The 18,817-nt window shown below is 42.1% G+C and overlaps 1 protein-coding gene across 1 annotated transcript in view; it reads right to left on the bottom strand.

Moving 5' to 3' along the window:
* Positions 1–18,817, bottom strand: part of NDOR1 (NADPH dependent diflavin oxidoreductase 1) — a 202,298-nt gene that overhangs the window by 42,266 nt on the left and 141,215 nt on the right. The window contains exons 9-10 of the mRNA XM_085610082.1: positions 9,508–9,728; positions 5,023–5,130 (exon numbers count right to left, since the gene is read on the bottom strand). Of these exons, the coding sequence (XP_085466208.1) occupies positions 5,023–5,130; positions 9,508–9,728 (329 nt within the window). The remainder of the gene's footprint in view (positions 1–5,022; positions 5,131–9,507; positions 9,729–18,817) is intronic.

Here is an 18,817-nt window from a genome sequence, read left to right as displayed (position 1 = left end):
CAATGGGTAAGTCGCAGTTGCAATTTTAAAGAAGAAGGACCCTTCCCAGTGGACCCTGAAGAAAATCTGTGAAAGACAGAAGGTTAGAGAGCCACCCCACCAGTGGATACCCTAGGACCCAGGATACCTACACCAGGGAAGCCGGGTGCATAGGTGTGAAGTGGCGCTGGAAACTGCCGTCAAACCCAGTGGAGGAATTCAGGAATATGCCGCTGCTGGGGAAGTTGGAACCTAAAGGTGGATTCAGGTTAAAAAAATGCAAGCAGAGGAGACATGCCACTATGCCACCTAGAAGTGACCAAGAGGCACGGAAGACGAATGCCCACCGATGTCGAGTGATGCAGGAGAGATGACGGTGACCTTGGAGCTGTAGCTGTGAGGGCCAGGCAACACTGTGGAAGACCAGGAGCCGTTCACAAGCTGTCCCACGTCGGATGTCAAGAGTTGAGGGGTCGCTGTCCGTCAGGATCACCAACACGCCTTGGCACCTGCAAACAATGTTGAAAGCGAAGAAGGTGCAGTGTCGGGACCAGCAAGGTCCAGGTGCCTCACCACAAGCAGGGGAGTCAGGGCAGGCCCCGAGCAATTAGGGGGGCCCAAAGAATTCAAAGATGAACTTCAAGAGGACCCACAGGCCGAAGGGACTGGAGTCGCAAGGGGACCTCGAGCAGCTCACTAAAGATGCAGGTCCACAGTGCAAGTGATGCGGTGAGGATGAAGATCTTGGTCACTGGAGATGCTTGAGGTTGGGACTACATGGAGCCCGAAGATCTTGATGGAAGGTGTAATGAAAGGTCTCAGATCTCCCCTGGACCAAGATATGTACCGTCACTTTCCCAGGGAGAGAATATCAGTTCCAAACTTATGGAATATTACATATACACAGCACTTCCTAAGGTGGACAAACTTTCAACCCTCCCCCAAAGGCAAGGCAAGAAAACAATATCACATGAGTCTCCTCTAGACCAAGGTAACACACACAACACTTCACTAGAGCGAGATATACTTTGCATATCACTTGCCAGGAGTAGAAGAACTTCCTATAACACAATTACCTGCTAGAAGGGAATTCACCCATCCTTTTACAACAGAATACCTGGCCAAGAAGAGTCCACACCTCCTGCTACAAGGAAAAGACTAATTGGTATATCTGGGATATATTTATTAGCAAATAGCACCACACGGTAAGCCAAATGCACCTATCATAGCAGACTCTAACATATCAATAGTATGATTGAAACACAATCAAGGCAAACATATATGTAGAAATATATATATGTATATAAATGTATGGAAACTGAAAAAGAAAATTATAGTAAGCAAGAACAGTAGGAAAAACTAGAAATTAGTGGAACACCTCCCCAACTGTCTGTCCATCCCGTTTCCACTTCGCCAAAGGGGAGTCCGGTTCTTCGGCCGAAACAGGAGACAGTAGTGACACTATACGCCCCACCGCCACAGCTGCACGTCTGCCCTGTGATGAACTTCCACCGAACAGAACCCAGACACCTCCTTTAGTAAAAGTGGAGACGTAAGATGAAGCTCCTGGTGAGCCTCGTCCCCTTTTCCCATCAGAGTCCGTACCACTCCGCACCAAGGCCACAGCTTCAGCTGGCCAGGCGACTGTTATGGCTTCAGAGCAGAGCGAGCATATTCCTCTGACAAGATCCAGTTCTTTCTGGTCAGTAAAGTGCGAAAAACAAGTGAAAAGGAAAACATGCCCTTATCACCTAGTGATGCTCAGAAAATGGAGTCACTCAAGCATAAGCCTCTATTCACGCAAAAGAGCAAAATTAGTATGCAAATGACATAAGATCAGGCCAAAGCCAATAGCAAGCACTGCCGCTAAGCAAGATAAAGTCAGAATCTGAAAGAGAAATAATCAAGCCCTACTCCGTAGCTTATTCTTAATAGGCAGGCCTACACATCACTATATTATGTTATAATATGCTAAATAAGACTGAGATGGTGATGGGCGACGGTCATTATCAGGCTATTTATCCACATAAATGGCACATTCATTACAGAAGGAAGCCAACAAGCCTTTGCACTGCAAGTCTATGCGGTGCAAAGGGGTTCGGTTCCTGAGGCTCTGACGAGGGATACTAACCTCAAACTTTGTGAGAGTAATGGGCAGGACTCGAGGGATGTGAAAAAACCCCACCTGTGTTGCTAAGCCTTTCGGTGTCTGTGGGAGCCCAGGATCAGCAGACCGGTCAGCTTAGTTGCGGAGCCTGCAGGTGCGGGGAAGTGACTCCTTCACTTCAAGGAAGATTCCTTCAGGTGTCTTGAATGCCCACAGGCCTTGGAAGGTTCCTGTATGGTGCACAGGCATGGACGTTGCAGCAGACAAGCAGGGCGATGAGATCAAGAGCAGCAGGAGTCTTTCCAGTTGAAGCCTTGATGCCCAGAGCGAAGTCCAGAGTGCCCAGACGGTTGAAGAAGTGGTGTCGGAAATTAATCTTGTCCCACGACAAATCTAGGGTCCCACCCTCAGGTAAGTCCTTAAGTACCCTAAGGGAAGGGTTGGGACGATTCAGGGTTCCCTCCCAGGGAAGGGGGAAGACAGTGGGGAGGATACTCCCATGTCCTTTGTCCAGTTTCGTGCCAGAGCGGGAGCTGTTTGCTCCCTGAGCTCGTTTTAACTGGACTATGCAAGCAGACTGAGTGGCGGTAGCAAGCGCTCCCAATCGGCCCCAATACACTAAACCCTGTCTGGGAGGTGGTCACTCTTCCTGTGACATGATACCTAATGTACTGCCTTTCCCTGCTCGAGCTTGGCTCAGCTGCAGGAGGGCAGAGTCATGTCTCTGGTCAGCAGGAGCCATGCTGTGATGTCCGGGTCTAGAAGACTGGTACTGGGAGCACTGAGGGCCTCCTGGAGGAGCTTTAAACTGCATGGAATCATACCTTCCCACACTGTATACCTTCCACACCGTTTACGGTGTGGGGGTATGATTCCAACATGATAGGGTACGTTACAACCAGTTTTGAGATGGTCATCGCGTAATGACGCGGTGCTCCTCTATTTTTTATATGGCTGTCTCACAACCCGAGAGAATGGACTCTGTAGGCTGTAGGGGTGTCCTGCTCATGCAGGGGTACCCTCACACTCAGAACTGAACACCCTGCCTTCTAGATTGTAATGGTCTGCTTTAGAGGTGACTTAAAGGTTTTAAGTCCAGTGACGTTAGATATAGGGAAACCTATATCTTTCGTAAGTGGTGCTAGCACCAGCTTACACATGCTGCAATAGCAGGCCTGTAGTTATAAATTGAGTGGTCTTGCATGGGTGGCATGCTTCATCCCATGTGGGACCCCTAGTGTACCTATGCCCTGGATACCTTACTACCATATACTAGGGACTGATAAGTGTACACTAGTGTCCAATCTGGGATGGTAGATACCATACCAATTTTCAGGAGAAAACACAGAGACTGGGGTCCTGATTAGCAGGATCCCAGTCAAACTAGTTAGAAACCGCATTACATCAAACAAAAAGTGGAGGTAACCATAAAAGCAGATCCTACTTTCCTACAGTTGTGGTATCTTAATTCTTGATAATTTCTTGTCAATTTTCAAATACTAATCAGTCACCAGTCGATGCTCCTGTCCACAGTCGGGAATCAGCAGATGAGGGACAATGCGTTTATCTTAAGCTGCATTCAATGCAGTTGACCATGTGGGTGAAGATAGCGAGGACTTTTCTACAGAGTATGTTAATCCTGTTTGGTACATCAGGTGCAGGGGATTTCTTATTCATTTTGCTGCTGATTTGGGGCTTCAAATATTTAACATTTTGCCTATTATTCTGTATTGCTTCATGAGTCTGGACTTTATTAATTGACAGTATCTTTGATATACTGCTTTGTACCTTATCTTAGGACACATTGCCTCAAGTAATTGAGGTTTAACACCATCCTCGATCCATCCACCCGTGAACTTTCTATTGAGGTATTTTTTGGGGTGTATGATTTCAGGGTCACTCTCACCCACATGTGTTAGCGAGGGGTTTCTTGGCATTGAAGAAAATAGGGGGAAAGTCAGAGCTAATGGCATGTGGGAGAGCAACATTGGTGCTCTGATATCTATGTCAAGGATTTCAACACAGGATTTATCTGCACTAATGGTGTTACTAAAGGCTTTGGCATCAAGACATAAAAGATTTTTAAATTTGTTTCCAATGACATTAAGGGACTGATTTAGAGTATGGCGGCCGGGTACTCCATCACAAACATCTGCCTTATTACAAATGCCATTGTACATAATGCACTTGTAGTAGGGCGGACGGGATATCAGTCACGTTTCTGCAGAGTAACCCACCCACTAAATTCTAAATCAAGTACAAAGACTGATTTTTTTTTAAGCAGTTGATGTACAGAACTTCCCATCTTGCAAAATCTTTTTCAGATGTACCTGTTTTGATGTAAGTAAAGTGCAATCTACTGAATAAATAGGCAAAAACAAATACAATACTAATGTCTAGTACTAAATAGGGGAAAGCTCAAAAAACAGTTGCAAAAGGGAGAAAAAAAATTAAAGTGCAAATACTGGACCATCAAATAAACGAACAGAATACATCAAAGTCCCTTAGTAGTTCGAAAAAAGTTATTCATAAAGAAAATCTGTGGGCCTCAAAAAAATGGAAGATGGAGATGATAGACAAGAAAAGTACCATATCCACTTAGGACTATGGGTAGAAGATTAATAAACTTGGCAATGTAAAATTAATTATTCTTATCAGTGATCCTTGATTACAGAATAACCCTCTAAAGATAATCATAAAATACTCTATGGATGAAGAAAACAGTAGATGAATAACCTAACACTATTTGACTCTGTACAAGAAATGTGTGTAGGAGCCCTGTTATTATTTCATTAAGGCAAATAATTATACAGGCCTTTCCATTTCTGCTGGAAAAGGCACTTTCTCATTTGAAAAGGCCTACCACTGACTTAAATGTTAGACTGATGTAAGCACAATGATTCACCAGCAGTAACAGTACCTTCCAGTACTCTTACCAGTAAAGAGGAAGCAATAGAAAATGAGCGTGGCCGGATCCGTGGAATCAGGTCCAATAGGTAATCTGGAGGAATGCAGCACGTCGTGTGAGGAAAATCGAGAAGGACCTAGAAAAAACAGAAATAAAAATCTGAGATTATTTTTATCACCTGGTCTGAATGTTTATACCCCCATTTGTATTTACGTGATCCAGTTTTGCCAGTATAGGGACGGCATAGGAAATAAGGCCAATGGGATTAGCAGTGAGGTCATGTATGGACATGACATCCTACTTAAATTCCCAGGCTCTGCTTAGTCCTAACAATATACAACCTGGACTACGACTCAGGCATGTGTATATGAAGGTATGTATGTGTTGGTATTTGTAGAGCGTAAATCTAGCTTGAGAGCAACAAACCACTGAACAGCAGGCATGGGCAGACTAATGCTACTGGACCACAACTGTGGTGTTGGGGATGGTTGCCTCTTGGGCCCTATGCTCCATCCTATTATGGCTCTGCATACTGGGCTAAGTACATCCTTTCCACACTTGCCGCTAGGGTAGCCATGGTGAGCAGTAAAAGGCTTCTCAGGGAGGTCATGTGGAGGAAGAGCTCACAACTCAGCAGCCAGTCAACATACACAAAAAAGTAATGTCGAGTGCAGTACTTACCTTTAGTTAAAAAAATAAACACTATAATCTCAAAGCGAAATTAAATGCCACAGAGTTCAATAAGGGTACAGCTACAGGATATAATCTCATCCATGATCACCAGTAAGATGTTGCACTCACTGCAGTGCTCTCTCCCCTTCTTTGAAAGCTCTAATGTCTATGGTCCCAGTATGTTGTACTGACATAGGCATTAATCAAGCACAGATGTAGTTATCTCTGGATTACCCCACTGGCCAATGCATGGATCGGTTAAATAGCTTTCGTCTCAAAGAGCTCACACAGGCAAAAAATATTCAGTCTGTTCACAATTATGCTCAATTTTAAATACTTGGTCTGAGCTGTGACTCCGAAGGTGCTGGTCGGTACGTTTGCATACCTGTTTCTGTCACAGCGGCTTCAGGGGTGCTGAGCTGCAGAATAATGGACCACTGGTGGAGAGGAATGCGGCAGGCATACATAATGGTACTCCTCTTTGGCTGCTGCAGCTTCCCAGGTCAATTGCAGATAAGTTATTGGTCACAAAAGTTGTCGGCCCTGAGCCAGGCCTTCAGCGGGTAGTCGTTTTTTGCAGCTAAAGCCTTCCAAGCTGGCTGCTGGCAGATCCAAGGTCAATTCAGTTGCAGCTTCTGGGCCAGGTCTTAAGTGGGTGGTCGTCTGTGACAGTTGCAGCCTCCAGAGCAGATCATAGCTTCCTCATTGATGATGACACAGTTTTCTTGGTGCAATTTCAACATTGGTGAGTGCTGCACCAGTCTTTTGGGAACATAGCAGGGTTGCCAGAAAACACAAAGTTGCTTCTCACTTGAACCGCTTGGAGCAGTTCATAGCAGGAGCCACCCAGGGATACTGAGAGACCCCACACAATAGGAGTGGCTGCTGGCTCCGCTCCCACTAGCAGTCAACTTTCTCTGGGTGTTACTCATGCCAGGAACACACCTGGTGTCTCCTCCTGCACAGTGTCTTGTATTGGTATGGACAAAGTGGCAGGCACCGCGCAGTGCTTGTCACCTAGTGCATGTCAATGCACAATGTGCATTCCCAGCATTGTGGTGGGCGGTGCTGTGAGCTCCGCCCGCCACAATGATGGGAATGTGGGATGCCACCGCCATGGTGGCGGTGGCATCCTAATTGCAGGTGCGGGACAGCCGTCCCCCTGGTGGACGGTCCCGCATTCCGTTACGGTGTCCGCCCGCCATCGTAATAGACCCCTAAGTGGTGTTTTTATATAATACATTAAAAGTGGTTTGATTCTGTCCTTTCATCCTGTTAAACACATTTCCCATATGTTTGTGCAGCACTGGTTACGACGGTCGGACAATGTTGCTATTTACCTTAACAGTTTCCTTTAGTAATCCTGTATATGCCCAAATACATGAGAGATTTTTTCTGCATCAATTGCGCACTGCTTAACCGACCGCAGTACAGCTTTCGAGGCTGCGTTGGATATTAACATTATTTAGTAAAAAAAAGACAGCACACACTATAAAACCTGCAACTGGTAATCACAACACTGTCACTCGACCAAGCCGTTTATTGACTTGGCAACTACATCAAAAATGGTGACTTAGGTCTTCAATAACTAAAGATCAGCCGTGATCTTTAGTGAAAATATCGTTCCATTCATGGTTATTGCCATTTAAATGGATGCAATTACTCTTAAAACTACTGTCGGATTTTAGGAGTGCATATGGGGTTGTTAGAATTCCACTACATGGCATAGATGGTAAAAGGGGGTTAAATTCTGGACCCACATGTTTTTGAGTGTTCGCATACCTTTACTAGCTTGTTTGCACCCTGATTTGACTGATCAATGTAATGAATCAAGAGAAGAATTTCACAACTACAAATCTAAGCATGGTTTATGAAGGTTAAGTGATAAGGGTGCTTGAAGTGTGCAGCAACCTCTACATCAATTGCATATGGTTCTTGTGGAGACTGATAGTTCAACAGGGATAGGGCGGGCATGACAAGCCATTAAGAAAAGTGTCTTTTATAATATGAAGGCTAAAGATTCAATAAGTCATATTTACTATATTAGAATAACAATAACAAACTCTATCCTACATTCGTTTTCTCTCCACCCTAAGTACTACTCAAAACTGAACAGAATCTGCCTCAGCCAATCAGAAATAATGATCTTCCCTCTACATCCAGATTCCGAGTACTATGATGCATTGCTCTATGGTCCGTACACGTTTACTTTTTTCAGCAAGTCCATCACATCCACATTTATTTTCTTTGTGCCTTGCCACCATTTCCATTTTTGCCTACACTGGCAGGTGGGATACCACTTCACAGGATAACAATTGTCCGGTTGTTCCTGGACCATGTTTTACCAGGTGCACTGGTCCCAATTTTACTGCCTTGTAATTCCGCATGAGACTTTGGCTGCAATAGCAGTCAAGCCACTAAAACAAAATCACCCCCCCACCCCCCCAGTTCCTGCAAAGCCTTTTCTTTGGCTCCCCACACCAAAAATATGTTTCCCCTTCCCTCCACCCACCTCTCTGGCCCCAGCACCCCACCTCCAACCACATGTGATCAACTGCTCCCATTTACCCCCTGCTCAAAGCAGGTTGTAAATGGTTACCTTAATCCCATCGAATTGGGACTGCAATGCAAGCCTGCACAGTAATTTCATGTCTGCACAGTTATTCTGCATTCTAAAAGGTGTAACTAGTCATAGGTGGAATCCCATGCGGGCGTACAGGCTGATTATGATAATTTGGGCTACTTGGAATCTCCTCATGGAATTGGACAAAATATGATCTTTCCCCTCTACCATGAATGTAATACGCTCCTCGATTAATCTGTCTGTATCAAACTCACCTTCATTCCCTTTCTTTCGTAGATCTAAGTGTCTTTAAGTAACTGATTTTACAAGCATTTTAGTTTTGTACCGTGCAACCATTTTAACCGTTACTTTCAGTTTACCATTATTTAAAATGTTTTAATGCAAATACTGATAAAAAGAAATAATATTAAAGAATTCCAAGTGTGTACAAAACGTGCACTAGTTGTACTTTCTTTTTTTTTCAAATGTATTTATTCAGTTTCATAGGTAAAACAAATACACATATCATTATACACAATAATGTTATGGGTCAGGGAGAGAAATCAGGTACTGCTCCATGTCACAATATGTGTAGTTCAGTAACCAACCAACAAAATCAATAAGGTGCCCTAGTTGTACTTAATATGTATCGAATTTCAAAGTTAAACCAGTTGTGCAATAGCAAACACATTACAAGAAACTATTTTAAAATGATTATTATTTCTATAATTGGGAATAATTTGGCATCAAACACTAAACTATCTATCTGTGTTGGAAACTGAGCAAGGGACACATTTTTACATAAATCGATAGTTGACTCAAGGAGCTTGAGAAGGGGATTTGTAGTGCAAATTCTTACAACACAAACATTCCCAGGAGAAAATTCGACTGCAAATCAACTGTGACAGACTGCAAGGATATTAAACTCTCATACCACATACAGTGTATTATGCAAACTTAATATATATCCCCAATGAAAGGTAACGAATGCTGTATACGACTGAGGAATGTCCTGAAATGGCATACATGTGTAGTTTGAGTACTTTAACATACATCTCAAACCTGCTCCTATTCCTGGAAAAATGTGTTGACAGTAGTTACATTTCCAGCATCATTCCTTAAAAACCACCCCGCACTTAAGATTTTATATAATTTGGTACTATATTTTTTCCGATTTTTCCATTTGTTCCTCAGCAGATACAATATCTATAGTTGATCGTCTGCTGCAACAACTTTCATAGTCCTATATCCTTACAGGTTTTATAAAAATGTTCTTACCTCTAGTGTGGTCCTGCGAGGTCGGTTACAGTAGCTGTAGAGTTCTTCCTGGCCTTGAGCTGAACTGAATTCCATCAACTTTTCCCGTTCCAACTCATTGGTGGAGAAGTAAGATAAAAGTTCAAAGAAGGAGCGGCGAGGTACACAGCCAATATCCAAATAACGTTCAACGAGATACTGGATCGTACAAGGTTGGGGCAGGTAAATTGGAAGACATGTGCCTAAAAAACAAACATGTTAACCAGCATACGTATATTTAGGTATGCTGCACTTCACTAAATGTTTAACAAGACAAGGTGACTACAGCAAATGCATATGTCTTTCCATAGCATTTTTGTTTCCCCATTTCTAGAGGAGCAATTGGCTAGTCTTTGAGGTTGTAACATTGCGCATAGAGATGATATTCATAAATGTGGTTTTCTAAGAGAAAATTGGAAAAAATGAAACAAATCACTGTTTTGAAATGTGAGCGGTTTTTATAGTTGCAAATGTATATGTTAAACAAGTCAACCACTAGTACTCTGAATTTAGGCCCTCAATATATATTCTTAATATGTAGAATACGCTAGGTAAAAGCACAAGTTACGCTGGAGTCTAAAGAATAACCACATCTGTGCTGTTCTCAAATGATCCCCACAAAAAGAAGACAACTGGCATGTTTCCTAAAAGGAATGGATCAGCCCTCGTCTTTGCTGCTGCTTTTGCGTAGGAGTTTGGGGATGTGTAATCTACATATTCCTAATATGTCTTTGTGAGTGAGAACATTAAGTAGCCACTCCTAAACAATCTTTGCACATCTCTGATTTCACTCTAATATGACAGTCTGAGCAGCAAGGTGTAGATCCAAATCAGGCAGGTAGTAAGAAGTAGGACTCAAACTTTCCTAGTACCCACTACAAGGGATGAAGTTCCTCAGTACCTCTGGACCTTTGACAACGTTATGGTCCTCAATACCAAATAAAGAATTCAAGTACAAATTGGTATTTTGAGGTTTTCTTTATTCAGAAAGTCACAGTTTAGTAGTGACTTTAAGCCAGCATCGAACCAGGCACTCTGCCATAATTTATAGTGTTAATTCTCAGCAATTCCAATCCAGCCATCCCATCACTGCCAAAATGTCTTTTATGTTTGGAAATAAAAAGCTACTTCAAATTAACAAAATTCAGAAAATACTGCGCATGAAAATGCAGCAACAACTTTCCAGAATTCGAGCATTAAGATAACGAAATCACAGCTCTGTTTTCATTTCACTGAGCACAACTTCAACCTCCTTGGTGAGATGTTTACTCAGGGTCTACTCTGGCCCAACACTGGACCAAATCACTTCAATGAACATCAGAAGATGCTCTCCCCTCCATGCACTAGGGACTGATGTAGGCTTTCACTCTTCTGAACCATTTCGAAACCTTTTTAATACCACTAGCTACCAAAACTTTATTTACACATGTTTGGAAGACCATTTCACAGCATCAGGTGAAATAAAAAACACAGATAATGAAAGAATTTAGGAAATCCAAGTACTTCTGGATCCAACAACCTCTAATCATTCCCATTCCAGGTTAGGCCTTTATCTGAAAGCAAGACTGAAACATTCAGCCAAGAAGTAAGGCATTCCATAGCCTTAGACTATAGATCCCGAAAGACCTTCTTCTGTGCTTTAGTCTCTCAAAAGAGGTCTTGTTTGATCAGATGTAAACACTGCAGTGTTCCTAAAAGGGGCCAGTTGTAAGCTAGTATCTAAAGCCATACCAAACCTTTGACTAAGTATGTTGTATGCACAATACAAAGAAATTTGAAATCGATCCTGCCATTTATCCAAAGATAGTGGGAAGTTTCAAGAGTCCCTTAGCATGGTCTTGCTGTACAGGTGCAGTCCAATTTTGGTCTGGATTTGCACTCTTTGCAAACTGGTGTTGAGTTTGCTTTGTTTTTTGGAAGGCAGATGTAAATTTCTTCATGTCTACGATGGGTGCGGCTGGTGTACAATGGTTCACATTACACTGGTTAATTATACTCACTAGGAAAAAATAATCTCATTATTTTTTTACCCATCACTACCATTCTACTGTTTGGTTCAGCCTTATTGCTGACCATCTTTAACATACAAGTGGCACCTCTTGCAATAATTCTTGAAGGCTAAAACCTCTAGAATACATGAGATGACTGTTAATCAGAGCAAGTGGTGGCATGCTGCCTTCACATCCTTTAAAGGGTGCAAATACATCGGCTCTATCGCAATGCCTTCCCCTCTCTACTGTTACAACGACTAGATTACTTGCTCTTCTGTGCAATTCCATTGTTAAATGGTGGAACTTTGGGGTCATATTCAATGCAGCCCTCTATTTTGAGATATCAATAAAACCTAATTTCACCATCTAGGCCTCTTCCACAAATTGCTGCCTTATTTTAACTCCATTACTCTTTGTTCATCAGGCTCAGATGGGGCACTACAATACTAACAAATACAATGGAATATATAGTGCTCATTCAGCTAAAATGTTGTAGACACAAAAATAGCAGAAATGGTCTCATTTCAACAGCAGGCACCCAGTTACCTCACTGAAGAGCTGTAGCCACACACACACTCTCAACAGAAGCTAAAAGGGTGTCCAACACCACGGAAGTCTTGTGCCCAGTGAGAAGTAATCTAGAAAGGTAAAGCTCCCTTCACATACAATTCTGCACAACAACCCCACAAAAGTATGGGACATGTGTGGTCTATTCCCTTAAGTGACACTCTTAGCACTTATCAAGCAAAGAATGAAATAAAAATACCATCATCATTTCCACCAGCTATGCCAGAGATTTATCTAACAGTTATTTAGGTCCTCAAGATGAGTTCTTCTGGCATTACCTGTTTACAACAATGCAGGAAAATAACATTACTTGATCGTGGTTCCTTGTATAAAGTAATTGATGAATGGATCTTGGTTATCAAAACTTGACAGGGTTCATTAAGTGTGGCCACTGCAATGTTTACCATTATGCTCTGGACAAAATGACATAATTTCAATACAATACTAGTAAAATGTATTGCACATATGATTTCATGAACTGCAACACCAAATACGTTGTCTACCTAATTATATACTCCTCTAACCTTATCTATGTGAATATTACCATCCGCTTACTTAAAGAAAGGATTTACACCACAGGACTATCATCAATATGGACTTGAACTATCCTTTATCCAGACACTTTTAAGCATGCCAGTTCCACAAGTGAAATTCCATGCCATTGACTGTGCGCGACTTCACCCAAAAGAAAGTAACTTTCCCTTTTACTGTGCAAATTGGAGGCATCCTGGATTACTAAAATGAGGGCTGCTGATAGCGGATTAACCATGACACAGAACTGCATTTATTTCTAATAACTGACTAAGGACGTTTCGCTAATGAACTGTTTATATGTAACATGATAGTGATTAATCACCAAAATCTTACTTTTGGTATATGCAAAATTACTCAATGTAAACAAACACAGAATGTAATCATGATCTATATTTATTTTTCCTGTTTCATTACTCTGTAAGACACATGATATTTCTGCATATTATATCTACTTTGTTAGGTTGAATCTTAGAATATTTGTAGTGATAGTCTTATTATTTGCATTTTATTCAATTGAATATTTATTAATATACAGTGTCTTCATATCCCAGTTACTTCCATCTTTATTTTCACATGTACCTAACATCACTGATCACTACAATTAAATACAATTCCTAACATACAATATTTTCTCATACCCTCTCCCTCTGGCATTTCATCGTGTACAAGTTTATTTGCCTCTTTTTTCCAACATGGACTCAGCAGAGAGTGAGGAGTAGAGAGTGAGTAGTAGAGAGTGAGTAGTAGAGAGTGAATAGTAGAGCATAGTAGAGAGAGTAGTAGAGAGTGAGTAGTAGAGACTGAGTAGTACATAGTAGAGAGTGAGTAGTAGAGAGTGAGTAGTAGAGAGTGAGTAGTATATAGTAGTAGAGAGTGAGTAGTAGAGAGTGAGTAGTTGTGAGCAGTAGAGAGTAGTAGAGTGAGTAGTAGAGTGAGTAGTAGAGAGTGAGTAGTAGAGAGTGAGTAGAGTAGTAGAGAGTGAGCAGTAGAGAGAGAGTGCAGTAGAGAGTAGAGAGCAGTAGAGAGAGAGTAGTAGAGAGTAGTAAAGAGAGAGTAGTAGAGTGAGTAGTAGAGAGAGAGTAGTAGAGAGTGAGTAATAGAGACTTTCAGTATTTGCCCTGCAGAAAAATGTCTGCAAATCTGTTTTACACAGAACGTAATGAATTGTGACACATAAGCACATTGTAAAGAGGGAAATGTCACACATAAGCAAAGCAAAAACTTGTCATGGCGCTTCTAGGCTACATGGACAATGACCTGAAAGCAGGTTTGTAAAATATATATTTTTTTAAGTGATGGCTTCACTGAAAGCCATACGGTCCTATACAAATGATTGCAAATGCTATGCTTTTTCCATATAACGTAACTTCAAGAAGCCTCCAGGGAAGGGAGAAGGGACCAAAGGGAAAGAGAGAACGCAACAGTGTGTAGCCCTTATTCCCAGCTTGTTTTGAGAGAAATCTGTAATGATGAAGACACGTAGGCAATGAATAAACCTCAAGCCTGAAAGCAACGCAATCCTCCCCAACCAACCACAGAGTAACTACCTCAAGTGGAGCATTTGCTGTCCAGGCAACTTTGGAACATAACCAAAGTTCCACATTCCACCCCCCAACCCAACCCTTTACATTGAAAACCCTTTTCCACATCCGTTAATGTTTTTTCCTCACCCACTCTCATCCGTCCCTGCACACTTCAAAACCTTGCTACTTTCACATTTTCCTGCATACGTTTTGGTGTCTGTATAGATGGATGTAAATGTGTTGCTGTCTGTGTGCACCGATGAACGTATATGTTGCTGTCTCTGTGAGGCATGTCAGCGTGCAGTGGGATTATATACAGGCCGAACCTATTGGCTCTGTCAGAGCTAGTTTTAAAGGGGGGTACCTTCAACGACTCACTTTATTCATAAAGAACGGTATGTCACTATAGCCCATTCGGTATTTTAACTATTGTACCTGCCACAGTCGTATCTAGCAATGCTAAATCAAATACTACAAAGACAATATGACGGATACAAGGTACTTAGACTAAACGGTGGGAAGTTCAAATGTACTCCATTATATTTTCAAGGTGGAGAGGGGTAATATAAGGGTTATGACTCGCAGGCTGGTGGCAGTCTCTCTCAAATTTCAGGAAAGGTTCGGGGTAGTCACTGAAGCAACTGTTCATAGAATAATGAAGCATTAATGGATAATAAAGTGGAACTACGCTATTTCAATTCTAGATGCACAAACAATTCCAGCCTGATGGCACTCAGAGCGCCGCCGGAAAGGAAGCTGCTTCGCTGAAGGAGTGTGGACAGCCCGACGCCATCTTTGTCCCTCGGTGCGCGTGAAAGCCGCCATGTGCGCGCATGTGGACATATCATGCCAAGAGTTGCCATGACAATGAAAAGCTTAGCACAAGATGGTGTCGGACTGTCCACAGTCCGTAGGGGCACACGCATGCTGTCTGCATTGGAAAGATGGCGAGAGCGTGCATGCAAGTGTTGGGGAGAATCGATTCCAAAAGGTCTCTCTGGCGAGAGCAGCGCATGCGATGCTTTACGCCAGGCGAGACCTAAAAAAAACACCAGGTACTGACATGGACTCTTTAGACTTTTTTGTGTTTGAGTATGAAGTTTGTTTAATTCCATTTACATTTTTATTTAATGATACTTTGAAGAATTTTAGAATTCCTAATTCCCGGAACACAATCACAAAGGTTCTGATTTGTAAATAAGGTGACAGGATGCAACTTCAAACTGTTCTTTGTTCATTGGTGGACAATATAGCTAACATTTTTGGGAAAGTGTTATACAACAGACTCATTTTTCATTCAAAATAGAATAAATGGGGAGTTCCAGATGGTTTCAGTCGTCAGTGGGGACTATTTTCCAATGGGTAAAGGTCAAAAGGATGAGTTGCTTATAGTATGTGTGGATTTTAAAGCAACCTTTGTGGAGCCTGGGTGCACATCTGCAATGTTTGCTCAGTCCTCAATGCTTAGTGGACACTATTATAATCAAACATTTTTTTAGCGCAAAGCACCAATTAAAAATACAGGAGAGCAGGTTTTGGGGGTGAGGAGCTGGTGGGAGGAAGGAAGGGGAAAAGCAGTTGTGGAGACCTGAGCAGGAACACACATGCACTGGATTCATCCCATATGCAGTCCTCTGTCTGCAGAAACTTTATTTAAACATCTCTAACAAGTGGTCGTGTTCCATTGCAGCATTGGAGACCGAGAGCTGGTTACACTCAGCACTATACAATTCAATACAATGACACTCAAGTCCTACACAGATTCAAGTGAGCTGTGGCATGAAGCCTCCATATGCTGCGTAGCTGCACAGCGAATCAAGATACTATTTCCACAAATCAAGTTTCAAAAAGTTACAGCCAAGTTAAAACTTGTCTCACCAGACGCTTTTCTCTCTGGAAAAGTTCATTAAGGAAACCTAGAGCCGCCCTTTGCTGGGAATGTCCCATGTGGGTTGTTAGTTTGATGGACAGTGGCAGTCAGTGGGTGTCTCACAGCCTGCACTGGGGCAGAAAATGATTGCTAATTGATAAAAAATGTAATAGGCGCTTCTGCACTGCCCCACTTCAGATGGCATGGGGTAAACTGAGGTGAACCCGTGAAAACATCACAGAAACACTGCGCAAACGGAGGTTTGTGGAAACAGTTCCGCACAGATAGACAATTTCCATGATAGGCGTCAGTGTGGGCTGTGTCACCATCTGTTTCATCAAGTCGCAAGTGTGGAACTTTGCACAAGGCAAAGTGATACAAAACAGGCTTCTCTACACATTTTCCTCAATGGGACATCTGACGCATGCCAAGCTGGAAAGGAAGAAATGATGCACTGGGTGGACACGGGCAAGGTTAGCTCTTGTTATGTGAACACAAAGGCATTTCCGTGGCATTTGTTGATTTTCAAATTTAATTTACCCTGCCTGTCCTAACAGCCTGAAGATAATTTTGAAAAGAGGGCCTGGGGTTTCTAAACGTGTGACACGGTGCTCTCTGGGAGGACGAGTCATGCGAATGCACTCAGATGTGTGAGAATGGACAGTCCAACCAGTGACCTGATGTAAAAATAAAAGTGTCTCCGATTAAAAGTAAGAAGTTCTTGAGATGGCGGCATTCTGTAAACATAACGGGTCAGAAGCTTCTTCGCTGAAGGAGTGTGGAGAGCCCGACACCATCTTTGTCCCTCCGTGCGCGTGAAAGCCGCCATGCGCGCGCGTGTGGACATCATATGCGAAGAGTTGCCATGACAATGGCAAGCTTAGCACAAGATGGTGTCGGACTGTCCACAGTCCGTAGGGGCACGCGCATGCTGTCTGCATTGGACAGATGGCGAGAGCAGCCATCCTTGTCCATGCAGGCGCGTGCATGCAAGCGTTGGGAGAATCCATTCCAAAAGGTTTTGCTGACGAGAGCAGCGCATGCGCTGCTTTTCGCCAGGCAAGACCTAAAAAGGAAATGATAATGACATAATTTTATCATTTTATTTTGTCCTCCTGCTGCAGCAGCTTTGCGTGATGGAGCGGAGCAGGCTCCAAAGCAAGGGAGGGGTGGTAGAACCGTCCTAAGTGCGGAGCCTGTGTGCTTACCAATCACAATGCTGCATTGCAGTGTTGTGATTGGTCAGGGGAACCTTTCTGTGCTTCCTGGAATCCAAGACGGAGGAGAGCAGGAGCAGAGATGCGGGATCTGACCGGCAAAGGCAAGTGTATTTTTTTTACATTTTAAATTGTGCCCCACGTCCCACCTGTGGTGGCCGCGACTGGTGGTATGTAACATTTCTCTACTGGATAGTAAATAATATTGTTTCATTGAAATTGTATTCCCTCCAAACCTGTATTTTTCACAGTAATCTAACATAGTTTCTCTACCATATATATCATATTTTTACTTATACAGTATACACCTAGTACTATCATCTCAACTACTGGTACTATTTATCACCCCCATTTTGTGGACAACGCCAGTTCCAGTATTTAATGCTCTCTTTGGTTACTTCGGCTGCTCTCACCATGTGATTTATACACATCCATGCAATATCACATATTTTGAACAGACTAGAATTTCTTACAAGAGCTTATGATTCATTACTTTTTGTATTCGAATTTTCAGACTCATTTGCTTTATCTAAAAACTTGCAGCATTAGGTATGTTCGTCATGCCTATTTACTAATCCCGCTTGTTGCAAATAGCACCATAACATATGTCATTAGCAGTTATTAACTTCTGGCACATCACTGACGTTACAGATACCAAACCTCACACCATGGCACTTTGGGTGCACTGGGCACCAATCACTCTCAGCAGTGCCTAGTCACAAATAACTAAGTTAGGCAATCTCATCCGTGCTATAGTGCACATCATTATTGGAATATCATTCTTAACTTTCATTATTATGTTTAAATATGTTTTATTAGTTTCATTAAATAGACCTTAGTGCAATAGTGACAGGCATATAATACAGATTATAAATGATGTGCACTACATATACAGTAATTTACTTAAAAAGGAACACAGATAATTATAACAAATAGATTAAATTATAGATTAAAAAGGAAAATAGCCAAATAACTATAATTTACAGATTAAAAGTGATAATCAATATATCTCATAAGACATGTATTCACAAGCATTCAAGCATATTTTAACTACTGTAAATTTCACACATATCTTAGGTCTACAAAATGTAGTACAATAAAACTATAACACCAATCCCCCCACCCACAGTTACTTACCCCTAATCAAGTAAAGCAGTAAAAAATAAAGTGTCTAAATATTCCACATGGACAAGCATATCACAGTAGTATCCATTATGACCCAATATATCAGTATTAAACTAGATTTCCCTTCTTTCACCCGCAAGGACTCAAGGAGCTAATCGACAAATCTGTGTCTGCTTTCAGGGCAATCAAACTCTCCACCAAGTGTTCCCATGCTTTCACTCATTCAATTTCCCCTCATCCTCTTATCTCACAAAACAACACAGCACTCTTCAAACTTGCCCATTTAACCATTTATTTACGCCATCTAGCAATTTAAGGACCATGCACCAATTTCCAACGCATAGTAAGGTTTGATTTTGGCAAATCAAGTAGTAGTTTTCTTACTTTTAGGGCGAGGGTATTACCCTATGAGGCAGACCAAGGGGGGTACAAGAGATGCCCAGCAAGGTTATTCCATTAATATAT

This window comes from Triturus cristatus, chromosome 1_2, assembly GCF_964204655.1.
Source record: "Triturus cristatus chromosome 1_2, aTriCri1.1, whole genome shotgun sequence".
Taxonomy (NCBI): Eukaryota; Metazoa; Chordata; class Amphibia; order Caudata; family Salamandridae; genus Triturus; species Triturus cristatus.
The sequence above is the reverse complement of the archived record's forward strand: the minus strand, read 5'-3'. Positions and strand labels throughout refer to the sequence as shown.